This window comes from Epinephelus fuscoguttatus, linkage group LG10 (assembly GCF_011397635.1).
Source record: "Epinephelus fuscoguttatus linkage group LG10, E.fuscoguttatus.final_Chr_v1".
Taxonomy (NCBI): domain Eukaryota; kingdom Metazoa; phylum Chordata; class Actinopteri; order Perciformes; family Serranidae; genus Epinephelus; species Epinephelus fuscoguttatus.
Genome location: NC_064761.1, coordinates 23,180,278 through 23,204,823, shown reverse-complemented (window position 1 = coordinate 23,204,823; position 24,546 = coordinate 23,180,278). Strand labels below are relative to the sequence as shown.

Below are 24,546 nucleotides of genomic sequence, written 5' to 3'. Positions count from 1 at the left end.
GAAATAAATTATTACTCATGTCATCAGGAGTAAACTGTGTTGCGAGGGAAAGGAAAATAATGTAGGAAACCATTAATGCCTCGTGCAGGTGTGCAGCAGGATAAAATATCAACAGTGTTTTGCAGAGTGGAGGGCTCATGCACAGTGACAGCATCATTACAACAAGAATGAAAAAGAAAAAGTCGGCCATACCTGTCAGAGTGTCAGCGTGGCTCGAAATATGAAACAGAACAACGCAGGGGCAGAAAAGATGGGAAAGAACAGAAGAAGCAAAAGGCAAATGATTGAGGAGAAACAGCCAGAGAGATCGACTCAGAAAGAAAAGACGAGCCCACAGAGATTCGTTTTTGTTAACAACTGTATTGTGTTTAAAGTGCAGGAGTTTATGTACAAAAATACAGTTGTGTTGGCCTCAGCACCCCCAAAGAAATAAAGAGAACAGAAGAAAGGCACAAAACTCTGGGGAGGAGAGTGAGAAAAGCAAAATACAGAACCGAGAGAGTGAATTTACAGTGAGAGAAAGAGAAGTGGATGAAAGCAATAAATACGAGTGTGTAATAGAAGACAGAGAGTCTCCTCTCACACCAGAGTGGTGGTTCTCAATCTGTTCAAGTGTCAAGTGTCACTTCTCAGTTTCTAAAAGACTACAGGAGACAAATACTGATTAAAGTAAAAGATACTTGTGAAAAATATCAAAATAATTCTCATTAAGTTTTAAAAAAAATATACATACTCTCCCTTAAATTTCAGAGATCAATGTTTGACGCCCCCAAAAAACACAGAGCAACCTGCAGGCTGAGAACCTCCACTCTGCGCTTCTTCTACACACTCAATCAGGTAGAAACACTTGAGTCGAGGGAGCTGTCATCTTAATAAAAAGGGGCAAAGGGTGGACTGATGAGGTTGGTTCTCCCTCACATTCATTACCCCTGAATATCCCTCATCATCATTCTTCAGCTGATTAGAGACGCTGATGAAGCCCTCGGCGATCAAAGAGGACGGCGAGCTGATGCTGACAAAAAGGCTAATCCTCTCGCAGAGCAAAACAACGTGAGGATCATTCGGTGACTGCAAGTACGTACTTCAGACTCTGCTCTGCTCTGCTACTTCAGACTAACCTCCTTCTGTTCCTCACAAGGTCACTGCTGCTGTGTCCGCTGTTGACCTCTAAGCAGTGGTGGAATGTAACTAAGTACATTTACTCAAGTACTGCACTTAAGTACAAATGTGAGGTACTTTACAACCTCTCTGAGGTAAATATTCCACTACATTTGTCTGACAGCTTAAATTATAGTATCCTACACACTTGCTGTCCAAAGAAAACCACGTGTGAGAAAATTCTCCTACTTCTTAAGCTAAATAAACTCTGTAAAAACCCTCTATGATCAGCTGGAAAATGCATCGTCACAAAGCTGATAACAGGGCTGTTTTTCTAACACCATGAAAAGGTTGACTTTTAAAGATATGTGGGTCTCACAGTACAGCAACGCCTTAAAGATCCACAGCAGTAAAACACAAAATACACATCAATGCAGCAGTAATATTAATTAAAACATCAGATATAAAAGGAAAACACTGATACAGGACATTTTACTGCACAGTGAATACTTCACCTGCAAAATGCCTATTTGTGTATCACTTACTTACTACATGTTACCTTGAGGAAAACTTTGTTTTTTTCGCATGCTTTCATGATGAATGCAGAAACCAAAAAAGGTGACAATACTTCATGAATTTAAGCAAAAAGCGACCGCATTTCACAACAGCAAAACTTTATCAAAACGTACGTTTAAAAACTCTCACACAACTTGTTCAAAATAATCCAAGTCTCATTTATCCAGTCGTGTGCTCAGTACTTCCCAAACACATGTATTTTGGCAAAAACATTACGATTTAAAACAAGTCAGTGCGGACAGTCTCGTACTCTGCCTCTGAACTCTGCTCAAGCGGAGCACATGAACACGCATCTGCCCATGGATGCTCAGGGCACGCTCCTCCTTAGCGGAGGTGTTTTAAACACTGAGGTTTTAGCAAAAATGCATGTGTTTGGGAAGTGCTGAGCATATGACTGGCTAAATTTTGTACAAGTTGTGTGAAAGTCTGTAAGGGTATGTTCTGATACAGTGTTGTTGTTAAATGCAGTCGCTGTTTTCTTCAATTCAATTGACTTCACTTCGTTCAAAATGGAGTCATGCAAGAAAAAAAGTTTTCTTCACAAATTTAAAATAAATGTACGAGCTTTAGTGTGGTCTGCAGAGGTCCACAGGTGTGGAAGGAGATTGACAGTAAAAGATTGTAAAAATGTCATTATCTGCATGTGGCTTTAAAAAGAGCCTTAAGCAGCAATTACTACAAAATGATGTTAAGGCTGAACACCCTAAACAGCTGGGTTCTTCTACACCAGTTACACTCATATCCATTTACATTGTACTGTTACTTCCACTTGCCATGTGTTTCTATTTATGTTGTCTTACCCATCAAACCATGTTTCATCAAATCAATGTTTAGCCTGATGGAATAAATCATTTAGCAGTTAAAAGTAGGTCAGTTTAGTCTAGGTTTAGGTTATAGATGCTGCTGTATACTATATGCACTTTCTCTTCTTATATCTAGTCGTGTTCATAAACACATTTCAAAATATAATTAGCTTCATGTCTAGGCCCCTATTCTCAAGCTTCCAATAGCTTATCAGGGTGTTGCATATCACCTCTCCATTATTATGGATTATTGTTATGAACTGTACATGCACTTTTTTCTTTATCTGATTTTGTGAATAAAATTGTGAAAAATAACACGCAGTGAATAACTGATACACAAGTGATCATTTTGCTGGTAATATTTACATACTTTCACTTAAGTGAGGTTTTCAATGCAGGACTTTTACTTGCAGCAAAGTATTTCTATGGTATTTGTACTTTTACTTAAGTAAAGGATCTGACTACTTCTTCCACCACTGCCTTTAAGGTAACAACAGCCAGCAATAGTCTATCTACAATTCCCTATCAACAAGCATTGCACACACTAAAGAAAACAATTAAGAAAAAAGAAAAAATCATTCTTTGTCATTCAGGTCCAAAACATTCCTGACTTATTTTTAAAAAGTGAAAAATGTCCACAGAGGATATTCCACTCTTTAAAAACAGCAGCGTTCAGGCTAATAACAGTCTGGCAACCTAAAGCAGCACATCTAGCCCTCGATACAAGATACTGGACTCTTTTAGGACGGCGTAGCCCTCCCTCCTGTGGTCAACACACTTAAATGCATGCGTCTCTTTCACCATACAATCTAAGAGCTCTCCAGAAATCCCTCAGCTTCTACTCTAAAGGACGCAAGAACTTCATTTACCTGTGAACACAATCACAACACGATCTCTATTCTAACCACCGAATGCATCCTGACACTAGTCAGCCATTCGATACATCACATGCCAATCAATGTGAATTACCAGAAATGACCATTTAATCAAAGTGCTTTGGTGCCCTCCCAGAGGATTTGGGGCTGCATGGAGCAGAGACGTGGGATGAAACTGGGGTACGTTTCAATCATTCATTCACTATCGATACAACTCGAGTGAGCCTTGCACTCAAGTCTATTCACACTCTTTTTTTTTTTTTTTGTAAAGCTCCCGTATGATTAAGATAAATATAAGCTAGGACCAGCAGGTGATAAGAATATATACATGGTTACATGTGGATATTTGTCTACGCTATTGCACTTGTTGCATGACGATGCACCACCCTCGGATGGTTTTGTCTATATTCGACTAAAGACCCACTAACATTCAATAACATTAATGCAATGGCACTAAAAGGCCTTCATCATCTTACAATTCTGGATTTCCCGTGATCACGGGCAATGAGCAAGCACACTTGACCGACTAATAACCCAGACACGATAATTGAATAAATACGTACAATCAGAAAAAAACAAAACCAAAGCATGTGAACACAGAGCCCCTCATGGCACTCACCCCTGTGCAACCAGAGTCAATCTCAACTCTGCTCATACTGTCAGACTATGATAAAATGTACGTATGCACATCATTTACAACATGTACAGTAAATATACTTATTATACGGTTCCTAAAATTACCTTTATAAAAGAAAACTGCTCTAAAATAGACCTTTTTCTGACCAGGCATGTCACAACAGCAAGATGCATCATGTTTGGACGACACAGTTCAAATAAGTAAACAGGCCTTGAAAATGGTTAAGACTTCAAATGGGAACCATATAATCGCAGGACAAAGGTACAGTAGTTGCATAACCATTAATAGGAATGTGCATAAATTATTTCTGACAGAATTTAAAAATGAAACCTGGTGATTTATAGACACACACCACGCCTCTTCAGACTGGTCAGATAATAAAAAATGTCATTCAAAAGTCACGATTATTGCCAGATAGAGAAAACTGCCATCACTTTGAGGTCACTGGATACTGGTGGCAGTTACTGGGTAGCTAGGTTTTTTTTGCAAAGATACTGTGACTGATAGTACAACACTAATTGGAAAAATTAAAAGCATTTACCCCTCCAAAAATAACACAAATTTCTAGTTAGCTACTCTTAAACCACTGAAAGCCTCTAAAACAGAGGGAGTCAGCAAAGGTTATATGATTTAAACTTAAAGGGAGGAAGTACAGACTGTCTACTTCTAATTTTGTGCTATCTATAATTTTACATAAGTAACAGTCACTTAATTGAAAACGTACATGTTCCACTTTGGAACAAAACTCTTCAGAAATGTCCAGAGTCGATGGCTTTAACCCTGTCACATTGATACAGTATAGCACCTGACTTGACACCACGGTGCAGCTGGCACAGCACCTGGCAGGAGCTGTTAAGATGACACTCACAGTAGAGCAGGACACAGGAGCATGACTGACAGAGTCGGGCTCAGCTCACTCTCATCAGTGGATCAAATTGCATCACCTGGGAGTCACTTAATAAAAAAGTTGCCTCATATTTATAATCAAACCACTGATGATAAACTGTCTGGGTGTTAATGCGCAGTTGTTCAGTCAACTGACCCCAACTCTGAAACCTGGGCTTTACATTTCCTCTGATAAGCCTGGTTTGACAGTGTGTTGCTCCTGTGTTTAGACATGAGCGGACAGTTATTAAGTTCCGTCCAGCTGCAGGCTAATAAACTCCTGCATGCACTTCCTGTACTGCATCTCGGTGGGGCTGTTGGTGTTATATTGACCTGACTGGCTGTAGGGCCCCTCCGCCTCTCGCATCTCCTCGTTCATCTTGGCCAGTCGCAACCTGGAAAATGACAGATAAGTCACAGTTAGTCTGGGGGAAAATGTTTTTTCACTTCACACAGATGCAGAAAGCTCATTTTGCTGTGGAGGGGATGCCAAATATTGAAGACAGTTTGTGTTTTGGGAAGCCAATCATTGGCATGTATTTTGGGAGTGTCACATGATTAGGCCTTTCTGGGCAGAATTTCACAGAGCAATAAAGAGCATATTTAACACTGATCTGCCCTTTCAATTTTCCATCACTTATTTTTAGGACTTGCTGATTTTCAGGGGAGGTGTCCTGATGAATGTATGTCTGGCATTTTGATATCCACTTGTAAAAAAAAAAAAAAAAAGCCATCAAAAGATACTGGTTACTTCCTGACCACCCCTTATACAGAAGTGTACAGATGGGAAACATAACTTTTTCTCTTCATCTTTCAAAAACTATATTCATTGAATTCTGGACTACGTGAGTGAAAATGATTGATGAATATGAATATGAATATTGATGATGTAGCACACCTGTCAATCCTGCATGCTTGGCTGAATGTATATCCACCTGCGTTATCAATGTGGTATGCTAAATAACTGTCAGGTCTTCCTTACCAAAGGTTATCCAATATATTGCAAGGAACCTTGGATGAGTTTTTAAACACACAGTTAGGCAGCTCAGAGGTAAAAGACGTCCACTGCATAACTGATCAAATAGTGACACCTTGTGGAGAAAGTTGTTACTCCTTGATAAATGCAGACAGTTAAGGGAAGATTCGCTTCCTTTCATGGGGATGCCCAATCAGTGTTGATGGTAAATGGAGTCACTTGAAGCAATAAATTCCTCAGAGCATACATTGACCGAGAAAGTGGAGCTCGCAGCTGCAAGATCTGTTGTTTTTCCTGCATCCAGCACAGTCATTTGACATGATAGTGACATAGTTGGAGGCTGGAAGAACTACAAGCTTTTTCAGCTTGGATTTCTAGTCTCTGCCAAGAAGGATGTGCTCTGGATTCCGCTCTGTGTCTAGTCTATCTTTTCTGCCAGCAAATCTGGCAAGAAAACATAGATAATCTACCCATCCCCTACATTTATTAGAAATAGACTCAGCTAGGTTTTTTTTATTACATACTAATTCCATATTTATCAGTTGTGTCTAAAAAAGAGAGCAACATACAGAACATGAGAGAGAGAAAAAAACAGAGGAGCAGACTCGCTTGTTGACCAGCGTGGAGAAATGCACTTCTGGTGTGATCAGCGAGGCTACTGCTTGGATTAGTTGTGTGTCACAAGCTTGTGCACAATGCATGCTGGTACATGAAGTCGCTGCCAGCACAGCTTCTCGGGCAGGAAAACTCAATTAACACTGATTAGACATCCTCAAAAAAGGTAGCGAATTTTCCTTTTAAGCTGGGTCAGGTTTTGATACACGCTTGTAAGTTTTATTTTATATTTTAATAAAACCTGTGAAAAAAAATCTACGAACTAATCATAGGCACTTTTTGACAAAACATCACTATCAGTGGTCGGTGATTTTTATTTTTTTTTTGTTCCATGTAGATGATAGCTGTGCTGGTTCGTTATGTTTAACAGTGTGAAAGATCAGACATCTCTCCCAGAATAAATATTGATAAACACAGAAAATTAACATTAATACCAATAATGATAACAACACTCACAGAGTGACGATGTCTGCGTTGGCCGCTTCCACAGCTATCGTCAGGGGTGTTTTCTCATCAATGTCTGCAGCATTTTGATTTGCTCCTCTTTTTAAGAATAAACACACTTGCCTGAAACAGACAGAAAGGTTTGTCATATTTTTGAGGTCACACACAGTCTGAATTGCACTGTAAACATAATGGGGGACATAATGATGATAAGATGTGTAAGACAAACCCTGTGTGTCCCAGCATGGTGGCATGGTGCAGGGGTCCTCGGCCCTGAGCATCCTGCTGGTTCACATTGGCTGCATTTTGGAGCAGAAACTCACAGGTGACCAGCGAACCCTGAAATTAACAATTAATAAAACACATTACATTACTTTACAGTGACAAAGTACAAATTGTAAGCACTATTATTATCTTAAGGTCAGTTGTTCTGTTCCACTAGCTGAAACTTCATTCATAATATACTGATGGCACTGAGCTGACTGGATCATCTGTAGTGATGCTCACCCCCTGCACCGCCATTATAAGCGGCGTCCTCTTGTCGTCCTCTGTGTTGACCCAGTTGACCTCGGCTCCGTGGGCCAGTGCCTCTGCCATGTCTGGCAGGCTGCGGGCACATGCTGCCCAGTAGAGCTGCAGACCTGAGCTGTACTCTTTAGGCTCGTAGAAAACCACCTCCTTACAGGGTGACGGAGGAGGCAGTGTGGCAGGCATGGGCAACGGCGGAGACTCAGCAGCATCTGAAAAGATGGAAAGACAGAGATACTTAGCATACTTTATTTATTTGAAAGGGATAGGGCATGTTAATAACATTTCTGAAAATATGCCAGAGTTAGCCAGAAAGGCTAATTTTCTGTCGTCCTCTGGCAGGCAACGGTTAAAGGGCAAATATTAAGAATAAAAGCATTGAAAATAAAATCTATAAAAGCAGATATGAACAGAGTCTGCACTACACAGAGACAAGAAAGACAGCTCTTACAACACACAAGGAACGAGACAAAATAATGTCAAATGCGATAATAAACAGCATCTCATTGTTCTAGTATTGACACCTTTGATTTCAAATAAACAAGTTGTGGAGAAATAGTGGTGGTCTGATTTTATTGACGTGTTCCCCACTTGTCAGATAGTACATGATGTGTGGGACAATGACTGTATTCCTACGCAGTTTGACTGCATTAGCTATCATTTAAATTCTTTACAGATTCCTCACAACCTATTTTACTGGTGACATGAAGGACAGATGCAAGACATTTCTTCTCAACAATAAATACAACATTAAGACGATAAAATGCCAATCCATATTTGGCTGATGCAAGGGCCCTATCTATAACCAGTGTCTGATTTGTCCGTTCTGGGCTTCTGTAAAACAACATGGTGAACTCTGTGAAAGAGGGTCTGCTCTGTGTATAGATTTAAACGACTCATACTAAGGTAACAAAAACAAAACTATTCTTATTTTAAGGTCATTGTACACTAATGAAAACATAACTATGAATATTATATTCCATTTCTGCCTTTGCAGACCTTTGCATTTAACTTCCTTAACTGTCCAATAACTAATGATATTCCTTTGACTTCAATATTTTTGTCTTTAACTAAAGTTGGGGTGGGTATTAGCTCATGTGCAGTTGTCTCTGAGTGGTAGCTTGTCACTAAGAGCTCTTACGATGACACCAATCAATGCCTCTCTTTTCGTTGTAGCAATGGTGCAAACAAAGGTGTGACTTCTTATGTTCTGAAGGTTTGTTAATACACCAAACTGCAATAATCACCTGTGGCTCTCCAGCATCTCCTTGTCCCTCATAATGTTTATGCAAGATGTTTTTATAATGTAGCTAATACGGCTGTTGCTTTAGATTTCAAAAGGCAGGAATGTCTATGTAATGGCATGTCAGAGGTGTGTGGGTGCACTAGTTGTGTCTTACCTGCATCTGTCAGGCTGTTGTTGGAGGGGGTGGTGGCCAGCATCTCCCTGCTCCCATCAGCACTGTTCTGGATGCCGCTGTCTGCACTTTTTACTGTAAAACAAATCGTCTGAATCAGGACTTGTGGAACGACACACAGACGTCAATCACTCACTGACTGTATAAGATATAAGGAACACCTTCCAGCTGATTGTTTTAAGATCATCACTTATCCGCCTAATGTAGTCCCTCACACACCTTTTGATAAAGATGTTGATCTGATCTGTAAATATGTGAACATTTTTAATTCGTTTTTATTCCATTGGTTTGACAGTTGCTAATTTTTATCCACGAACAGCTGGTGGTCCTAATATTTTGTACAGTGAGTGCACACACACGTCCCCGGCTGAAATCAACAGAAAGAGAACTGGAGGACAGATCCCCACCATCACCTTATGTTTGAGGTCCCTAAATACCAAAAATATGATGACACAGATATGAATGTAAATACCAAACAAACTATTAGTGAAAGAAACACTTCCCACCCCCGGGAAAAACAAAACATGGTATGCTCTGCAATGCTCTTAACGTGACGGGATGGTCCATTAAGAAGGTCTGGATGAAGGAGGAACAGAGGAGTGGATGAAGGGTTGTTAGTCCACAGCCCCAAAGCAGTGAATACAACCGGACAGAGGGGATGGAGAAGCAAGCGAAACACTAAGCGTTTAGTACTTACTGCTCCTGAGCTTGGCAGAGTTGTCAAAGTAGGAGAAGAGCGAGTCAAGCTCGTCAGGACAGAAGAGAGAGTCGCGGCGGGCCTCCGTGCCGCTGGCAACAGCTACGTTAGGGATGATGGAAGTTTGGGAATTGGAAGGCGGAGGGTGTAAATTAAGTGGCAGGGTGGGGAGTTACAGGGTAGGCAGTGAGAGCAAGGAGTTAGTCCAGAAGCACGGAGCAGGAGAGGATGAAAGGAAGAGATTGAGGAAGAGGAGAGAGAAGAAGGCAGGGTGAAAGCAGAGATAGTTAAACTATCAGCTCTGTCGACACTGGAGGAGACAGACTACAAGAAGCAATGGGAGGCAAAGAAGGCTCAGGCATATGCTGTTCACAGGGAACATATAGTATGCCCATGGGTGACACTTATCCACAGCAGTGCAAAAATCACATAGCATACAATAAAAAATAAAGCCACAATCACAAATGACACTGGAGTTACCCTCTTCATGCACTGTTACTTTGAGGCGCTAGAAGTTTTATAAATCATAAACATCCAAAGTCTGAATTGTGATTATATTCTTTATGAAGCAGGTAAACTGGGTTGGTGGAAAGCAAACATGTAGAAAACAGGATGGATCCAAGTAGTTGATCATTGAAATTAAAGGAAAATGACAAAAACTACCAGGAGATCAGGATCAGGACTTTGAATGTTGTCAGTTTGATTCTGTGAATATTCTCATTCATTAAGTGTTCATTCATTCACTTAAGAGATGACGGGCAGGTGACAGAAAACAAAAACTCTTAGGTTGAAGGTGTGTTGTGTTTGTTCATTTTTCCACTGACCTGACTGACCCGGTCGAAGTTTTGGGGTGGGTGGTGGAGGTCTTGGGGGCAGGTGCTCTGAGCTGCTGCTCAGCCTCTTCTCCTGTTTGCTCAGAGACACCACTTTGTTGCGAAGCTCCTCGTCTGACGGCCGGCGCACAAACCGGCGATCCACATATTTGGCTTTGATGTATGCCTCTACCTCGTGTCTGTTGGGAACAAGAAGAGTTTTATTGGTAAACGAGGTGAGAAATTTAACTTGGCCCTCAACCTACTGCTGGTATATTTACTTCTTTTCTTCTTTTTAAAGTCCTTTTGAAAAAAAAAAAAAAAACCTGGAAGAGAACAAAGATGGCCCCACTCTTTAAATCAGAAATTAATCAATGGGGAGAATCAGTGTTTATTTATTCATCTACTCTATTGCAGAACTTACAAGTAGATCTTTTGTTTAGAAAACACCACCATGCTTTCTACCAGTTCTGTACCTTGGATCTCCTGGATGTGGTTTTCTGGCTCCCAGCTCCTCTCGTCGAGCCTCATAGATCTGGTTGATCACTCCGTTTCCCAGTTCACACATTAACTGTGAAAGGTGGACAATACAATTAGTAATATCAAACACTCCCAGAGTGGAATGCATGACTCTGCTACAACTACACCCTCTATAGTAATTGTCAAGCGTAGGAAGGAAACAGAGGAAAATAAAATAAATGTGTGTGCAGGTAAAGTAATTAGATGAAGAGTAAGAATCCAGCTTAACTGGATGTTCATATACTCCTTCATTTATTTGTGTATATCAGGTTGTCCTCTCTTACCTTTAGAAGTTCTGGCTCCCATGTATCCAAAGTCAAAGACCGAACCTTAGAGAAATGCACTCCCAGACTCCTGCAGGTGAAAGATTGAAGCATTTAAAGAAAAGCACAGTGACACTGCTCATTATGTTTTAACTGTGAGAGGGCTAAAAGACCATTATACTTTTCATCACACAAATGTAGTTTAGGTTTTGGCCACAGGGTGGAAACTGGGGTCTGCAGATTTTCAGGCTTAGCAGCATTAACCACAAAAACAGTTTGTAGAGAAGGAAGCAGTGCTCAAACTGCTGTACAGTTTTGTTTGTTTGTAGATATACGATTGGCAGAGACCACAACTCATTTAGGGAAATGTATTTTCTTTAATCTAATCCTTGGTTAAGGAATCACAATGAAGATCCACTCCTTTTAATAAGCTGTAGTGAGGAGGATAGCCTGAATCCCTGGACACTTTTTCGTTAATTAAAATTTGGCCTGAATAATAATTAAATATTTTACTCTGGTGATTGAAGTAATGAAAGGTCAAAACATCCCAAGCAGGCTGGGTGTTCATAACAGCGAGTTTACATTTCATAAATCCCCAGAGATCGACAGCTTTTACAAAGAACTGAACGAGGCCCTGGTAGAAAAGACTTTCCATAACTACAGTAAACATGCATTTACTGTTTTTAATCCTTTCCAGTTTCCACTGAACCAAAATGTTCTCAAAATGAACTGTATTCCTGCATAGATAAATAAATGAAATGTACTTATGTTAGCTTCCTCAGTTATTGGTTTCTCTGTTCCTCCTTGAATTGACATAGTAGTTAAAGGTACAGACCAGTTGTTTAAGAGTTTCATGACTTTGTATCTTCCTTTGTGATTATTCTTTTCATTATAGTCTGATATTTTTATTATTATAAGGGTTAATTTCAGAAAAACCATAGCACTTTACCTGTGGATACCAGAGCACTGTATACAGAGGGTGATGCCCAGATTGATGCTGGCCCAGCGGGGGTCTGGCTGGCCACAGTCACAGCAGCAGGTATTTCCTGGGATGGCCAGGACCTTCTGCAGGGCACTCTCTCCTTTCAGTGATCTCTCCTTTGGCTCACCACCAGAGTCCAGGCTCCCTGTCGATGTGGACGACTTCCTATCCAGCTTCTGACATGAGAGAGACATTAAGATGGGATAAGATAAAAAAAAAAAAAAAAAAGAGAATGAAACTTCATCCCTGTGGTGTAAATGTAGCAGCACAGTCTAGACAAGAAAAATCAGAATCAGAAAAACTGAATAGGGGTGCGGGAAATTTGTGTTCTATAAGTGTCAACACGTCATTTATTTATCTAAAGTATGTGTGAATCCCTTCAACTATCGACTCAGTGTGTTTGTTTGTTTTTTTTACCTCGCCATCATCTCCCTTGTCGCGGAAAGCGGTGGCAATGCTGTTCTGGACGGCTCTGATCCAGGCCTGTCGCAGCTTCTCTGAGTCTGCCTGCATCATACAGCTCCTGTTGGGACAGGCAAGCATCACACAACTGCTGTCTGCTGGATGTGTGTGTGTGTGTGTGTCTGTGTGCATATGGGAGGAGGTGGGTACACTGCTACTTCACCTTCCCACCTTTAGTAGCATATTTCGGTACTCATTAAGACTGATGGGGGACTTACTTGGTGGGTGACACCACTTCGAAACAGAAGCGACGCTCTATATCCTCACAGTGTTTGACGGTACATAGCCTCAGGTCTTCCACCACCACTGTCGGGTTGTCCTGGGGGGACAATACAGCAGCTTTGGTTAAACACAGTACACACAGACAGACATAAGCACACAGTGGTAATCACAGACTCTATGACAGACTTTGACTATGAACAGCTTTGCATAGATGTGTTTTCCATACTGTGCTTCAAGGGTAACTTCAGTATTTTTCAACCTTGACCCTTTTTTTCTCATTTTTGAGTCTAAGTAACTAATAGGAACAAGTGAGTGAAAGCTCTGCAGCTTGCAGCCGTAAAAGAAGCAGCAATGTAACCACTCAGGGAATATGTGCACCGTCAATCTAAGTCCAGTGTTTTTGCCACTGACATGCTCAGATTGTTGGCTCATCGATTGGCCAGGATCGAAAATGGAAATCACAAAAACCACAAAAACAATGGAGCAACATCAAATTTATGCAATCTTGGGGTAAGCGCCTGCACCTCCTCACTAATCCACGTCTGCCCACGAGACATTTGCCAACTTTTTTTTTTACCTCTGCTTCTCCCGGTTCGCGCTGTTGGCTTTGGTTTTTTTCTACCCAAAATGCACTGTGCTCTGCGTCACTTCCTCTCTTTGGTTCACTTCCTCTCTTTGGCTCAGTTTTCAAGCAAACCAGGGTTCACTCATTTGGTCTGCACCAGAGTTCGAAGGAGCGTTTAGACCACTCCAAACGAACCGAACTATCCATGGAAGCAGACCAGGGATCGTTTGAAGCAGACCAAATAGCACCAGTGTGAATGTATCCTCAGTGTCTGACAACATTATGGAAAGGATCCCCACAGAGATAGACTGTTTTGTAAGAGAGTATCCTTTTTGTTTAACCAGAAACGGCCACAAAATCACTAAAGCTAAAGTCACCAGAGTCCAGTTATATAAATAGTAATTTTAGCATGCCTAGAGCCAGCATATTTTCACATATAACTGGGTGAATTAAGGGTTTATTTCAAACAAACATGAGTTTGAAATAACCAGAGTGATTGCTGGAACAGTGAAAAAATGAAAAAAAGATGGTTTGGTGGGTTTGGCAATGGTAATTTTGCTTCTGTTTCTGGTTAAACAAAAATGATGTTACTCTTTAACAAAAACATTGACTTCTGCAGGATCCTCTCCATAATCTTTTCAGACACTTAAAACAACAATTTGAGCCTATCAGTGACAAAAACAAGCACAAGTCGACATGTTACATTGCAGCCTGTTCTACTGCTGCCTGCTGTAGCGTTGGCAGCATTTGTCACTTAGGCACAAAAACATTGGAAAATAGGGTCCGCTAGGTAGCCTTTAAGAGAAATACAAAATGTGTCTAACAAAGCTACGAGCTGTATTAGTCCACCTGCTTTAGAAATGCAGCAAAAATGTTTGCTCTAGGTGATAAAATTCAACACACAAGCATTTTTTTCAGTGGTATACAATACAAAACGATGCTACATGTAGTTCAGAAAAAGAGCAGAATGTGACTTTTCCCAAATGTAGGAGCTGTGTAGTGCCTACATCTTATCTTCACACACAGCTGTGGCTTACCCTACACTAAACGTCCATTGCCTACTACAGCTCTTAAATGAAGCACCCTGTTAAAAATACATGGGGGGTTTATTTGTGCTGGAAGTCAAACACATGCATATTTGATTGTGGTCGGCGTGCAGGGAGTCACTTGACATACCTTAAATTTCTTCTGGTAAACTAGCTGATTGTTCTGGATGGAGAACCAACGCCTGAAAGGAGGTCACAAGAAAAACAAAGTCACATGCTGTTGCTGTTGATGCTCCTAAAATAACACGCTTTGACGTAATATTAGTGTGGATGAGAGGGATGGCGATGTCTAGAGAGAGCTGATAAGTAGACACATTTATTCAGGTGTATTAAATACAGTTAAACTACAATACTCTAAAAAACTACACCTAATGTACATTTTGGAGAAAAAAATACAAACAGCTCAATTTAGAATTACCCTCTTCCTTCTGCAGGCAACCCAATTATATCTTGTGACCATGATTAAAAAATCCCTATCGAATATATTCTAAAGTTCTTGCATCAGGTATCAAAATGAAAAGCAGCTTTAACATCTCTATTCTGAATTCTGATGAGTGGGTTTGACCTCCTGAACCCACAATCAGCCCACTATGGAGATTCCTTATCATTAAATTGAATTCTAAATGTATTCATAGAGATGCTAATGGGGCTGTGTCTGCCGTACCTATTCCACGTCTTGAAGGCATTGCTGGCCCTCTTAAACAGATAACCCTCCATTGCGATGCCATTGTCTGCATCCACATTGTACTCCAGCTTGGTGTCGTCATTCGAGAAGTCCTGATAAAAAAAAAAAAAAAAGCGTCAAGGTGAGACAGACAGAAAGAAAGTCAAGCATGTTAAAATACAAATCTTCACATTATCAGCATTTAAAAATGTTGATATTTTTCTTTGGTCCTAGCAATTTCTTCCAGGGTAAGCAGTGACTCAGCACTTTTCCCAGAGTCACAAATGAGGGTCATCAGTCTCAGTTGTGTTAAGTGCCCTTGTACAGAGCAGCACTTCTCAGCTGCTTCTCTCACTGACCATGTTTACATGCACGCTAATATTCCACCCTTATTCCAAATATGACAATATTCAGAATTTGAAACGACCCATGTGAACATCATATTCTGAAAAAGGCCCTTTTTTTCGAATGAATCATTTGCTGATTAAGACATGTGGGATATGCAGGCATTACTGGGGTTTTACGAGCATTCTTGCGACATGTATACAGCGCATTCAGAGAATGTGTCTCAGTTGGGGTTTTTACGGTCAGCTCTGTGCGTTGTCATGTTCATGCTCCATACACAGACCAACTAGCCAACAACTTACAAGGCTGGGGTAGAGATGCATGCTCAAAGGAAAAGTCCACATTTCTAGCCAGAAGAAGAAACAATCCTACTTTTAAACATTTTCAAAGACTTGAATATTAACAGGTATTTGGATGCGTGCAGATATCGCAGTGCTAATCTTATTCAAACAGGTGGTTGAAGAAATTAAAGAGGGAGGCTGTGTTCACTGTCAAACAAGTCTGCCACCAGGGGAAAACGTGAGGCCAAATGGCACAAGTGGCCCCAGTCGCTCCACTTTCCCATATTTTGACATGATAAACAACTCGTTAGGGCACGAGTATACACAGGTACACGTAAACATAAATATTAGTGGAATATTCTTTTTCATTAGCCATCTAAACAACTTGGAGGAAATCTTGTCTTTTTGGAATAAGGACAAAAGCCAGAATATTTTGTGCATGTAAAAGTAGTCACTGACCTGAGTGATGTTTCACACTACAAACAGGACAAGATAGAAACAACACACACGCACACACACAGCTGATGGTTGCACGGTTATGGTTGATTTTGCAATTATACGTATTGCCCGAGAAGGGAGGTTTAAAATACATCTATTGGAACGCTCTGTGGCTTAGTGGGCAGAACAGATGTCCCATATATGAAGGCAATGTCCTTGCCGCAGCAGCCCCAGGTTTAATTCCAGCCTGTGGCCCCTATGCTGCATGCCATCCCCTCTTTCACACTTAGATTGTCCTATCTAGTAAAGGCAAAAAGCCAAAAAAAAAAAAAAACCCATCTTCTAATGTTCAGTCATACACCACATCACTAAAATACGTCAGGCTCTTTCAATTTCTCCTTCATCCACATCTCCCTCTGTCTCTGAAGTGGGGAGGGGACATAACATATCTCAGAACCTATCTGGTTTGTCCTAATAATATATAATGTGCTAAAATAATATCTGTGTATTATAAATAAAACTAAGACTTTCCATCTGATGAAGTTAAATTCACATACTCAGAGGGTCACATAAACAATCCCTGAATCAGGGACTGAGGTCACATTAACAAACCCTATAGGCATGAAACCTGCATATAACGAGGCCATTTCAAGGTTTTAATTAGTTAGATGTTCAGCTAGGCAGTTAGCGAGTTAGTTATTGTCCTCCAAGGAGTAGAGTTGCAAAGTGAGCTTTCATGCATCCTTTCTCTTGCTGACTCTGCCGCTGCTGCTGTAACCCAGTCTGGTGTGCTGTCATGGGACGGCCCCCGTGGCCAGTCCAGCTTTAACTACCTGAGCTGCAGCCACATTCTCCCAACACCCTCCCACTCTCTCAGCCTCAAGTGACACTGAACACCAAGATGCATGCATGTGCGTGTGTGTGTCCTTGTGGAGTCAATTTACACCGAGTGTCACCATCGCCACAACCAATTACCGCTCTAGATGTGTTACTGCGATGAGCTTTGGAATCGCCTTCTCCGTTGTCCTTATAGAAACATCCAGAGACCCAGAAAAAGATTCACCTTGTCCCTCATTATGAAACAAAAAATTGTTTAACCCTGCTCTCCTGCTTTTGAGAGACATATTTACTGTATACAGTAAAAGTTCGGTGGACTGAAACAGCTACGTTAAACAGCTAATGTTCATTCCTTGGACGGCATCTTTACATACATACGTGCTGACCATTATCCTGTCAGATGTTATGATATAGTTTCTGACATGTTAAAAAAGCACAAACTGCTGGCCTGTGACCAAAACACTTAACAGACTACAGAATAAACAAAAACACATCACAGACAAACCCTAGTAGAGTGAACTTTGTAAGTTAAATACGTCAACATGTGCTAAGTGGAAATGACCTCAGTCATTCAGCTGGTGGTGACAATGACTACTATTTCCTGTTTACTTCCTGGAAAGCAATCATGTTAAACATGCTCATAATGAGGGGACGAATCATATACATACAGATTATACACATTCCCATACTCAGTGGAGGAAACTATTAAAGTTTGGCTGCATTATGTCTTTGTTTTTCTCCATGTTTTTCTTTTCTATGTGATATTTTCAAGCCTAACTACAATTTAGATTTTCTTTTCAGTTTCTTTTGTCTAGAAATGAGGATGAAAGCACCCTTCAATAAAGTGTACTCAAACATTCACACTAATCTGTACATGTAGCCTTTATAAACTGTAAGTCTGGCAACTGCTCTTGTGCAAAGATCCAACAACAACAACCTAAAATCTGCAGACTGCCACAATGAAGAGATCTGCCTACAGAGACACTCAACAGTCAGACTGACATACTGTATGTGTGTTTGACGTAAAGCATTACTTCTAGTGCATGACTGCACGCTGTCTGTTTGTGAATGCACATTGTGCTATTGGTTAGATCTGTAAATGTAACCTGAGCAAAAGCTTAAGTTAAACCCCTCTGCCCAGTGATAGCATGGTGCATCAGATGGATGCAGACACACACACACACACACACATACAATTTTCCAGCATGACATACACTGGGACAACTGAGGTTATTTTGGGTGCACAAGGGGAACAAACTGTGTCTGTATTAAGCTTCTGAACAGAAAGATAATGGAAATACCCTTCCAGGCATTCAACAAATCACCTTTTCCAAAAGGTGGATCAAATTAACCTTGAGAGTGCAAAAGGGTCGCACAATTCTTACAAATGCCCAAATAACTACATTTTTTAGGTCACAAAAATGCATTTTTCACTGAATCCCAATACTGGTATGATGCCTGATTGAATATGGAAACAATTAAGGCTGTAAGTTGCAAGTCGTGTCCGCCCCCCCTTCCCCTACAGATTCGAGGTTGCTGGACAGCGGCACGCTGGAGACTGATTTGTTTCAAAACATAAACATGATTTGCAGACTGTAAAAATGTTTTTTAAATGCGAATATTCTGGCTGTACTATTGTCGTCGGTGAGATCAGTATGTTATATGAACATTATTCCTTAGTCTCTGTGACATATTAGGAGAATTTTACGACTATTTGCTTTAGATTTCTTACATATAGCTCCTTTAATGCAGGTGACTGCACTGAAAATGTTGATTTTGAAAGTTTTGAAAGAACACTAACAAATATAGATTGAAGCTGAATATTTTGTTAGATAAAAACATGTTGGTAATTTTGGAAAGGATAACATCTATCTTTTTTAATTCAATTTTGACTCTTGAACTTTTCAGTGCTCAAGAGTTAATGGAATCACACAAGTTGGAAACAATCCCACACTGCCATAGGTGGAATCTAATTCTACAAATAGTATAATACTACTAATATTAGTGAAGTCAACTGTAAAGAAAAACTGGGTTTAAACCGAAATGAATACACGTGTAAAAATGAATGAATAAATAAAATAAGTGCACAGTATTCAAATACTGATTCAGAATTCTTATGTTAATGTTATGACTAAACTTTGAAATCATGAACGGTTCAGCCTTACTCCGGAAACATGACAACACCAACCATAATGATAAAGGTGTGCATTCAATGGCACACATACACACACACTCTCTAAAGCTGGGTCCATTGTCTCAGACTTTTAACATCACCTCTATGTTGAGTTTCAGATGCTTCCATCAGGGCAGAGGTTTTCCTCCCTAACTGTAGCACTAAGCATTACAGATCGTCCTTTGTCCCATCTGCTATTACTTATCTTTACCAGCAGTGACCAGTAATTGTCCATGATTTACCCCTGACAGTGTGTGATACTAGATTCTGTGTGTCTGTGTCTTAAATTGCTCCTCTGGGACATTAAAGTTTTACCTTACTTTACCTTATCTTACACACACATCCATACAATCTTAAAAGAAATACCTACTTATGACTGAGAGCACAGAATGAAACACATACAGTATAGTGCAACACTTGAGCTGTCATGTGAAAACCTTTCTGGTTTTCTTGTTTCAACTATAGGTTGAGAAATCTCTGTGACCGCTTGGGCCTTGGCAAACATCTTCAACCTTGTTACATATATTAAAAAACAGGTAGTGGTCAAACTATAAGTAAAGCTGTTGTTGTTAGTTCCTGAAACACTTAAGTGATTTGAGGTTTTTGCCTGACAACAGAAACATGTTCATTTATTATCTCACGAGCAAAAGTGACAATGGACTGCAAAGCAACAAACCATTCACTGACTTCAACCCATCAACCTGAGTTCACTCTCGCAGACACGGGCATCAACAATGAGGCATCAAAATAAACATGCTGCATAATCAAGACACTTCAACAGTGATGCATGTGTAGCACTGTAAAATGAGGAAACAGACAATAGGTGCAAACATCTACACAAACACTGCAATGCAGTCTCTTAGTGTGTGCAGGAGAGGAGAGGAGGTGACAGACAGGGGGAAGGTAGGGTTACAAAGCGGAAGTCAGATGGAAATCGATGCGGTGACTCTACGTACGGAGGTCGACCTCCAAGCGCAAAAGTTGCGGCAGTCTGGTAAAGACTCGAGCTCAGTCACCTCCTAAAATATCACACACAGCAAGAGAACGGCACACAGAGAAAAGAAATCTGTATTTCCTTATGCTAAAACACAGGGGTTTTGTCTAAATAAAAATGGCATACAGACAATCACACTACAGAAACACAAACATAAACAAAGACTGTCACTATAAATAGCTTCTGGCACAGAGACACTGTCACATGCATGGACACACACATTCTCTAACTCAATCTCTCTCCTTTAGGTGCACTCACCAGATACCAGACATAGTGAAAACGGCTGAAAATCTTCATTTCTCACAGACTTTGTGGAGCGTGAGCCCCTGTGTGTGTGTGTGAATGTTTCCCCGTGAGGCTGACGAATCTCCACTATCTCAAAGTCTTCCTGTGTTGCATCGCAGTGGCAGCGTGTCACTCTAAGCAGTGTGGCCTGTCTCTTCTACCAACCCTCACCTCCTCCTCCTCTCCTGTGGCTGTGTACGTCTGTCAAAACTTTCATCACTGCCTCCACTGCTCCTCCTCCTCCTGAGGCCTAAGCGAAGGTCACCTGTGTGTATGTGTGAGTGTGTGTGCGGCGCTGGTGTGACTGATGGGTTAGAATAATCAAGTGGACCGTGCAGAGGAGCTCTGGCATCAAACATTTATACTGACTTCACTTTAACAGACATGCACTCAGCTTTTCCCCTCACTCGCCCGTCTCCCTCGTGTGTGCGCTAATAAAGCAGCTACTCATTTAGCGATGCTGAATGACAGACTTATCCTTAACAAAAAAAAACAAACAAAAAAAAACAATTAGACCATTTTGATATCATGGCCATTTCAAAACCAATGACACAAATTCTATTTCTTTACGAGACAAGACAGGAAAATCTTTAAGTCAGCAGCCCGTCCATCTCTCCTGTAGCACCACTGCTACACTGTCATGCCATGTGGTCACAGTACTTCTGCTGCACACAGGCAGATAGGAAGCATACAAACACATCCTCAACTCCCGGGAGGATGGAAGATTTTATCGACACAATGTTAATGAGAAAGGCCTGTGTGCAATGGTGTGAATAGGAATGAAAAGACATGAAAAAATATCCTAAAAGGGGCAAGACGTACAGGCTTTCGTGTCAAGTGACATATAGCACATTATAACACAAGATAAAAAGATGGGGGCTGATATGGCTATTAACCAATTACTTAACAAGACTTCTGGCTTTCAAAACTCACTTTCTGGCTCACACTCAGGTATAAAATACTTCTCTACCCAGGGTTACAGCACTGCCAGTATGCCCAGCCTTCATACATATTCCAACCAGCAAACAATGAGGACACCATCATGAGTAACATGAGTAACAACCTGCATCACCATCGCAACTACAACAGCAAGAGGAGGAGTCAGAGACATGCATAGAAGTCTGTTTTGTTTATGTTGGTGCAAGTGACAGCACTAGTCACTAAGGCCAAACAGATCATTAGATCAATTTAGTTATACTTCCCTGAGTCCACATTGTATGTTCTACTGCAAGGTGGTAAAGAAGAAGGGTTTAAGAAGCAGATAGAGTCTATATAGACATGCAACTTAATGAAGTTTCTTTGGAAAAGATGCTACACTCCAACCTGGTGATTTGTGCACTTTGAGCTGCGACACTGGGGAAATATTAATGTGGTGTTTCATTAAATAATGCAGCACTGCAATGTTGTAAAACACAAGTTTAACTGACAGAGTGAAGCCATAGTTAAGTGTTACCAAATTATCTCAACAGCAAATGTTGCTTTTGATAATTTCCACAGCAAATATGCCAGAACACTACATTTCTTTTCCATCGCACTTAGCATGCTTTGCTTCATTCACCTCGAAACCTCTGAGAGATAACTGCAAAGAAGTGTGACAAAGACCAGCTTCGTTGCCCTAAGCAAGGAAGCCGATATGAAAGAGACTTTAGTGTTACATTTGTAAAAAGCTGAGCCCAGCTGAGCACACAACAAGCAGCATGATACAGTATGAAAAGTCATGTGCAGTAAGTGTCAGAACAGTCTTAATTTGATTAATGAATTGAGGTCAACTTATATACACTGACTGCAAAAGTAACAAGGACACATGTGATGGCTGCAATGAATAAAATGGCATCATATCATCAGTTTAACCTCGTGATGAACCGGCTCACTCGTCTCGTTACACATGACGTGAGCTGCAGAGGTGGAATCAAAGCAGTTACAACAGCGTGCACAGTATCTATCCCACCATGCAGACATGACACAGTGATGAGAGTGAGGGGAAGAAAGGAAGAGTAACACAACTTACCTGCAGAGCAGCCTGAAGTGAGTAGAAGAAGAAGAGATTGGGAGAAAGCGCAGAAGTAAAAGAAAAGAAGAGACAGTTGGTTAGGAGTGTCCGTGTGTACACAGCCAGATGAAACAGAGAGAAAGAGCAGTGGGAGCGAGACGACATATAAATAGCATCCAGATAAATTGAGGGAGGGGAGGTGGAGGATAGGGGCTCAAGGACAGGCGGAAGTTGGCACACGTGCCGTCACTCACTGAGCAGGAGGAAAGACAGGGAGGGAGAGAGGCAAAAGAAAAACAAAGACGGAGAAGGCAGACACAAAAAATTACACAGCAGCAGAAGGAAAGGACAAAAGAAGGGGTGAAAAAAGGACGACATCTCAAAAGATGTATGACTAAAATACAGTTGGAGATTGAAATGAACGTCACTGACAGGCAGACAAATTAACAGAAGCCCAGCAGCTGGGTAAAGAGCTGGCAGATGGTGTCTGGTTTAATGATGCTGCTTGATATACAATTAAAGCTAAGGGCAATTTACCATCACCACATATTGTAACACAACACCCCACATCCTGCTTAACTTTTACTCTGTTGTGGGTTCCCAAAGCTCAATGGGAACAGTGTCCAAAATTAACAGAAGGCACAAATGTTTTTTAAGGACTAGCAAATGTCTTTTCACTTCACTCCTTGTCAACATGCTTGGTTTGCCTTTCTGGTAGGCAATATATCAACAAGTGTGACTCATCGGGGATATTAAGTTTGGCATGGGTGCTGACCAGAGATGGGACGGTACTGAAACTCAACCTTGTTTGTGTGGAAATGGGTTTCCGTCGGCTGTCAATAATGCATGAGTGTGTGGCTGAGATCATCCTTAGGGATCACCTTACACCTGAGGGCGGAGCACTACCTCCATTCACTCAAATGACAAACTTACAGTAAATGGCTGAAATTGATAGTTTAATATGTGAATGCTCCCTTGGGCAAACTATTTTATATGAAATAAAATAATTGATTTGTCCCAATTAACTCATTCTGAGTGCTTTAGTGTACCAAAAGCTTGTAATACTTTATCACGCTGACCCCAACTCTGGCAGCACAGTGCTCAGAAAGAGTTCAATGCAGGTGAGCAGTGGTAGCCATGAAAGAGATTGTGATCAGTGGGCTACGAGCACAAGAGGCCGTGGGGTACAAAGGTAAGTCCTGCAAGATCCCAGCAGAGTGCCGTGGGTTTACTTTTAATGGGAGGAGGCCTGTGTGCAGTGAGAAAGGCTTTGTGGTATCTGACAGACAGTAAGTCACTACACATATAGGAGAAATCCAGGCTCAGCGTAGCTTGGTCATGTTGAGCACACATTGAGTAAGTTTTCAGGTTGCTGGGTGATGGAAGGAAGGATCACGTTGTCATGTATGGTTTCTATTCACAACTGACTGCCCTTAGTTACTGTTACTTAGTTTGATAAGCTTGACAAAAAGAAGCATAAAATCTATTAGACAGTTTCTGGGTGTCAAATAACATAGCTTCAAGAAGCCAACAACAAGTGACATGTGATGGAAGGATATATTCACTGTGTTAACCTTTGTGAACAAAGCTAAACGATATGAATTAACATTACCACAAAAATAAGGAGGAAGCAAACCCGGCTGATGTTGGTGATCTGACATCAGGCTAACTTCTCTTGATGTAGCTATACGTTAGCTAGCTGTATAGCTAGCATTTTGCTAACATTAGCAAACTGTTAAGATGCAACAAAATTTGGTCTTCTTTTCAATATTTTTAACTAACACGTAGCATAGTGAGGTATAACAGGAAAGGGGAAAGTTGACTGAGGTGTTAGAAGCTTGCTCAACTGTTCTTGGAGCACAGAGTGTAAAGGGCCAGGACTTGTGCCCCCAGATACTGTTTTGTGACTTGTGTGCAAAGTGTGACAGTGTGCATGTGAAGATGGGACTATATTACGAAAGTGTGTTACCTTTTGCTGGATGGTGGAGTGTTTCTGCTCCATGTCCCTCTTCTCTTTGGCAGCATCCACCACCAGCTGGTCCAACTGCAAGAGAAGAGCAGAATCAAACCTCCTGGTCAGGCATATTTAATTCAAAATAGTGCACACAACAATTTA

At 40.9% G+C, this 24,546-nt stretch overlaps 1 protein-coding gene across 1 annotated transcript in view; it reads right to left on the bottom strand.

Moving 5' to 3' along the window:
• Positions 1–24,546, bottom strand: part of LOC125895482 (arf-GAP with coiled-coil, ANK repeat and PH domain-containing protein 2-like) — a 74,011-nt gene that overhangs the window by 4,665 nt on the left and 44,800 nt on the right. The window contains exons 9-22 of the mRNA XM_049587354.1: positions 24,400–24,474; positions 15,088–15,200; positions 14,554–14,605; positions 12,809–12,909; positions 12,546–12,651; positions 12,096–12,304; positions 11,168–11,237; positions 10,841–10,935; positions 10,377–10,564; positions 8,838–8,930; positions 7,417–7,649; positions 7,139–7,248; positions 6,922–7,032; positions 5,208–5,269 (exon numbers count right to left, since the gene is read on the bottom strand). Coding sequence (XP_049443311.1) covers positions 5,208–5,269; positions 6,922–7,032; positions 7,139–7,248; positions 7,417–7,649; positions 8,838–8,930; positions 10,377–10,564; positions 10,841–10,935; positions 11,168–11,237; positions 12,096–12,304; positions 12,546–12,651; positions 12,809–12,909; positions 14,554–14,605; positions 15,088–15,200; positions 24,400–24,474 — 1,618 coding nt within the window. The remainder of the gene's footprint in view (positions 1–5,207; positions 5,270–6,921; positions 7,033–7,138; positions 7,249–7,416; positions 7,650–8,837; positions 8,931–10,376; positions 10,565–10,840; positions 10,936–11,167; positions 11,238–12,095; positions 12,305–12,545; positions 12,652–12,808; positions 12,910–14,553; positions 14,606–15,087; positions 15,201–24,399; positions 24,475–24,546) is intronic.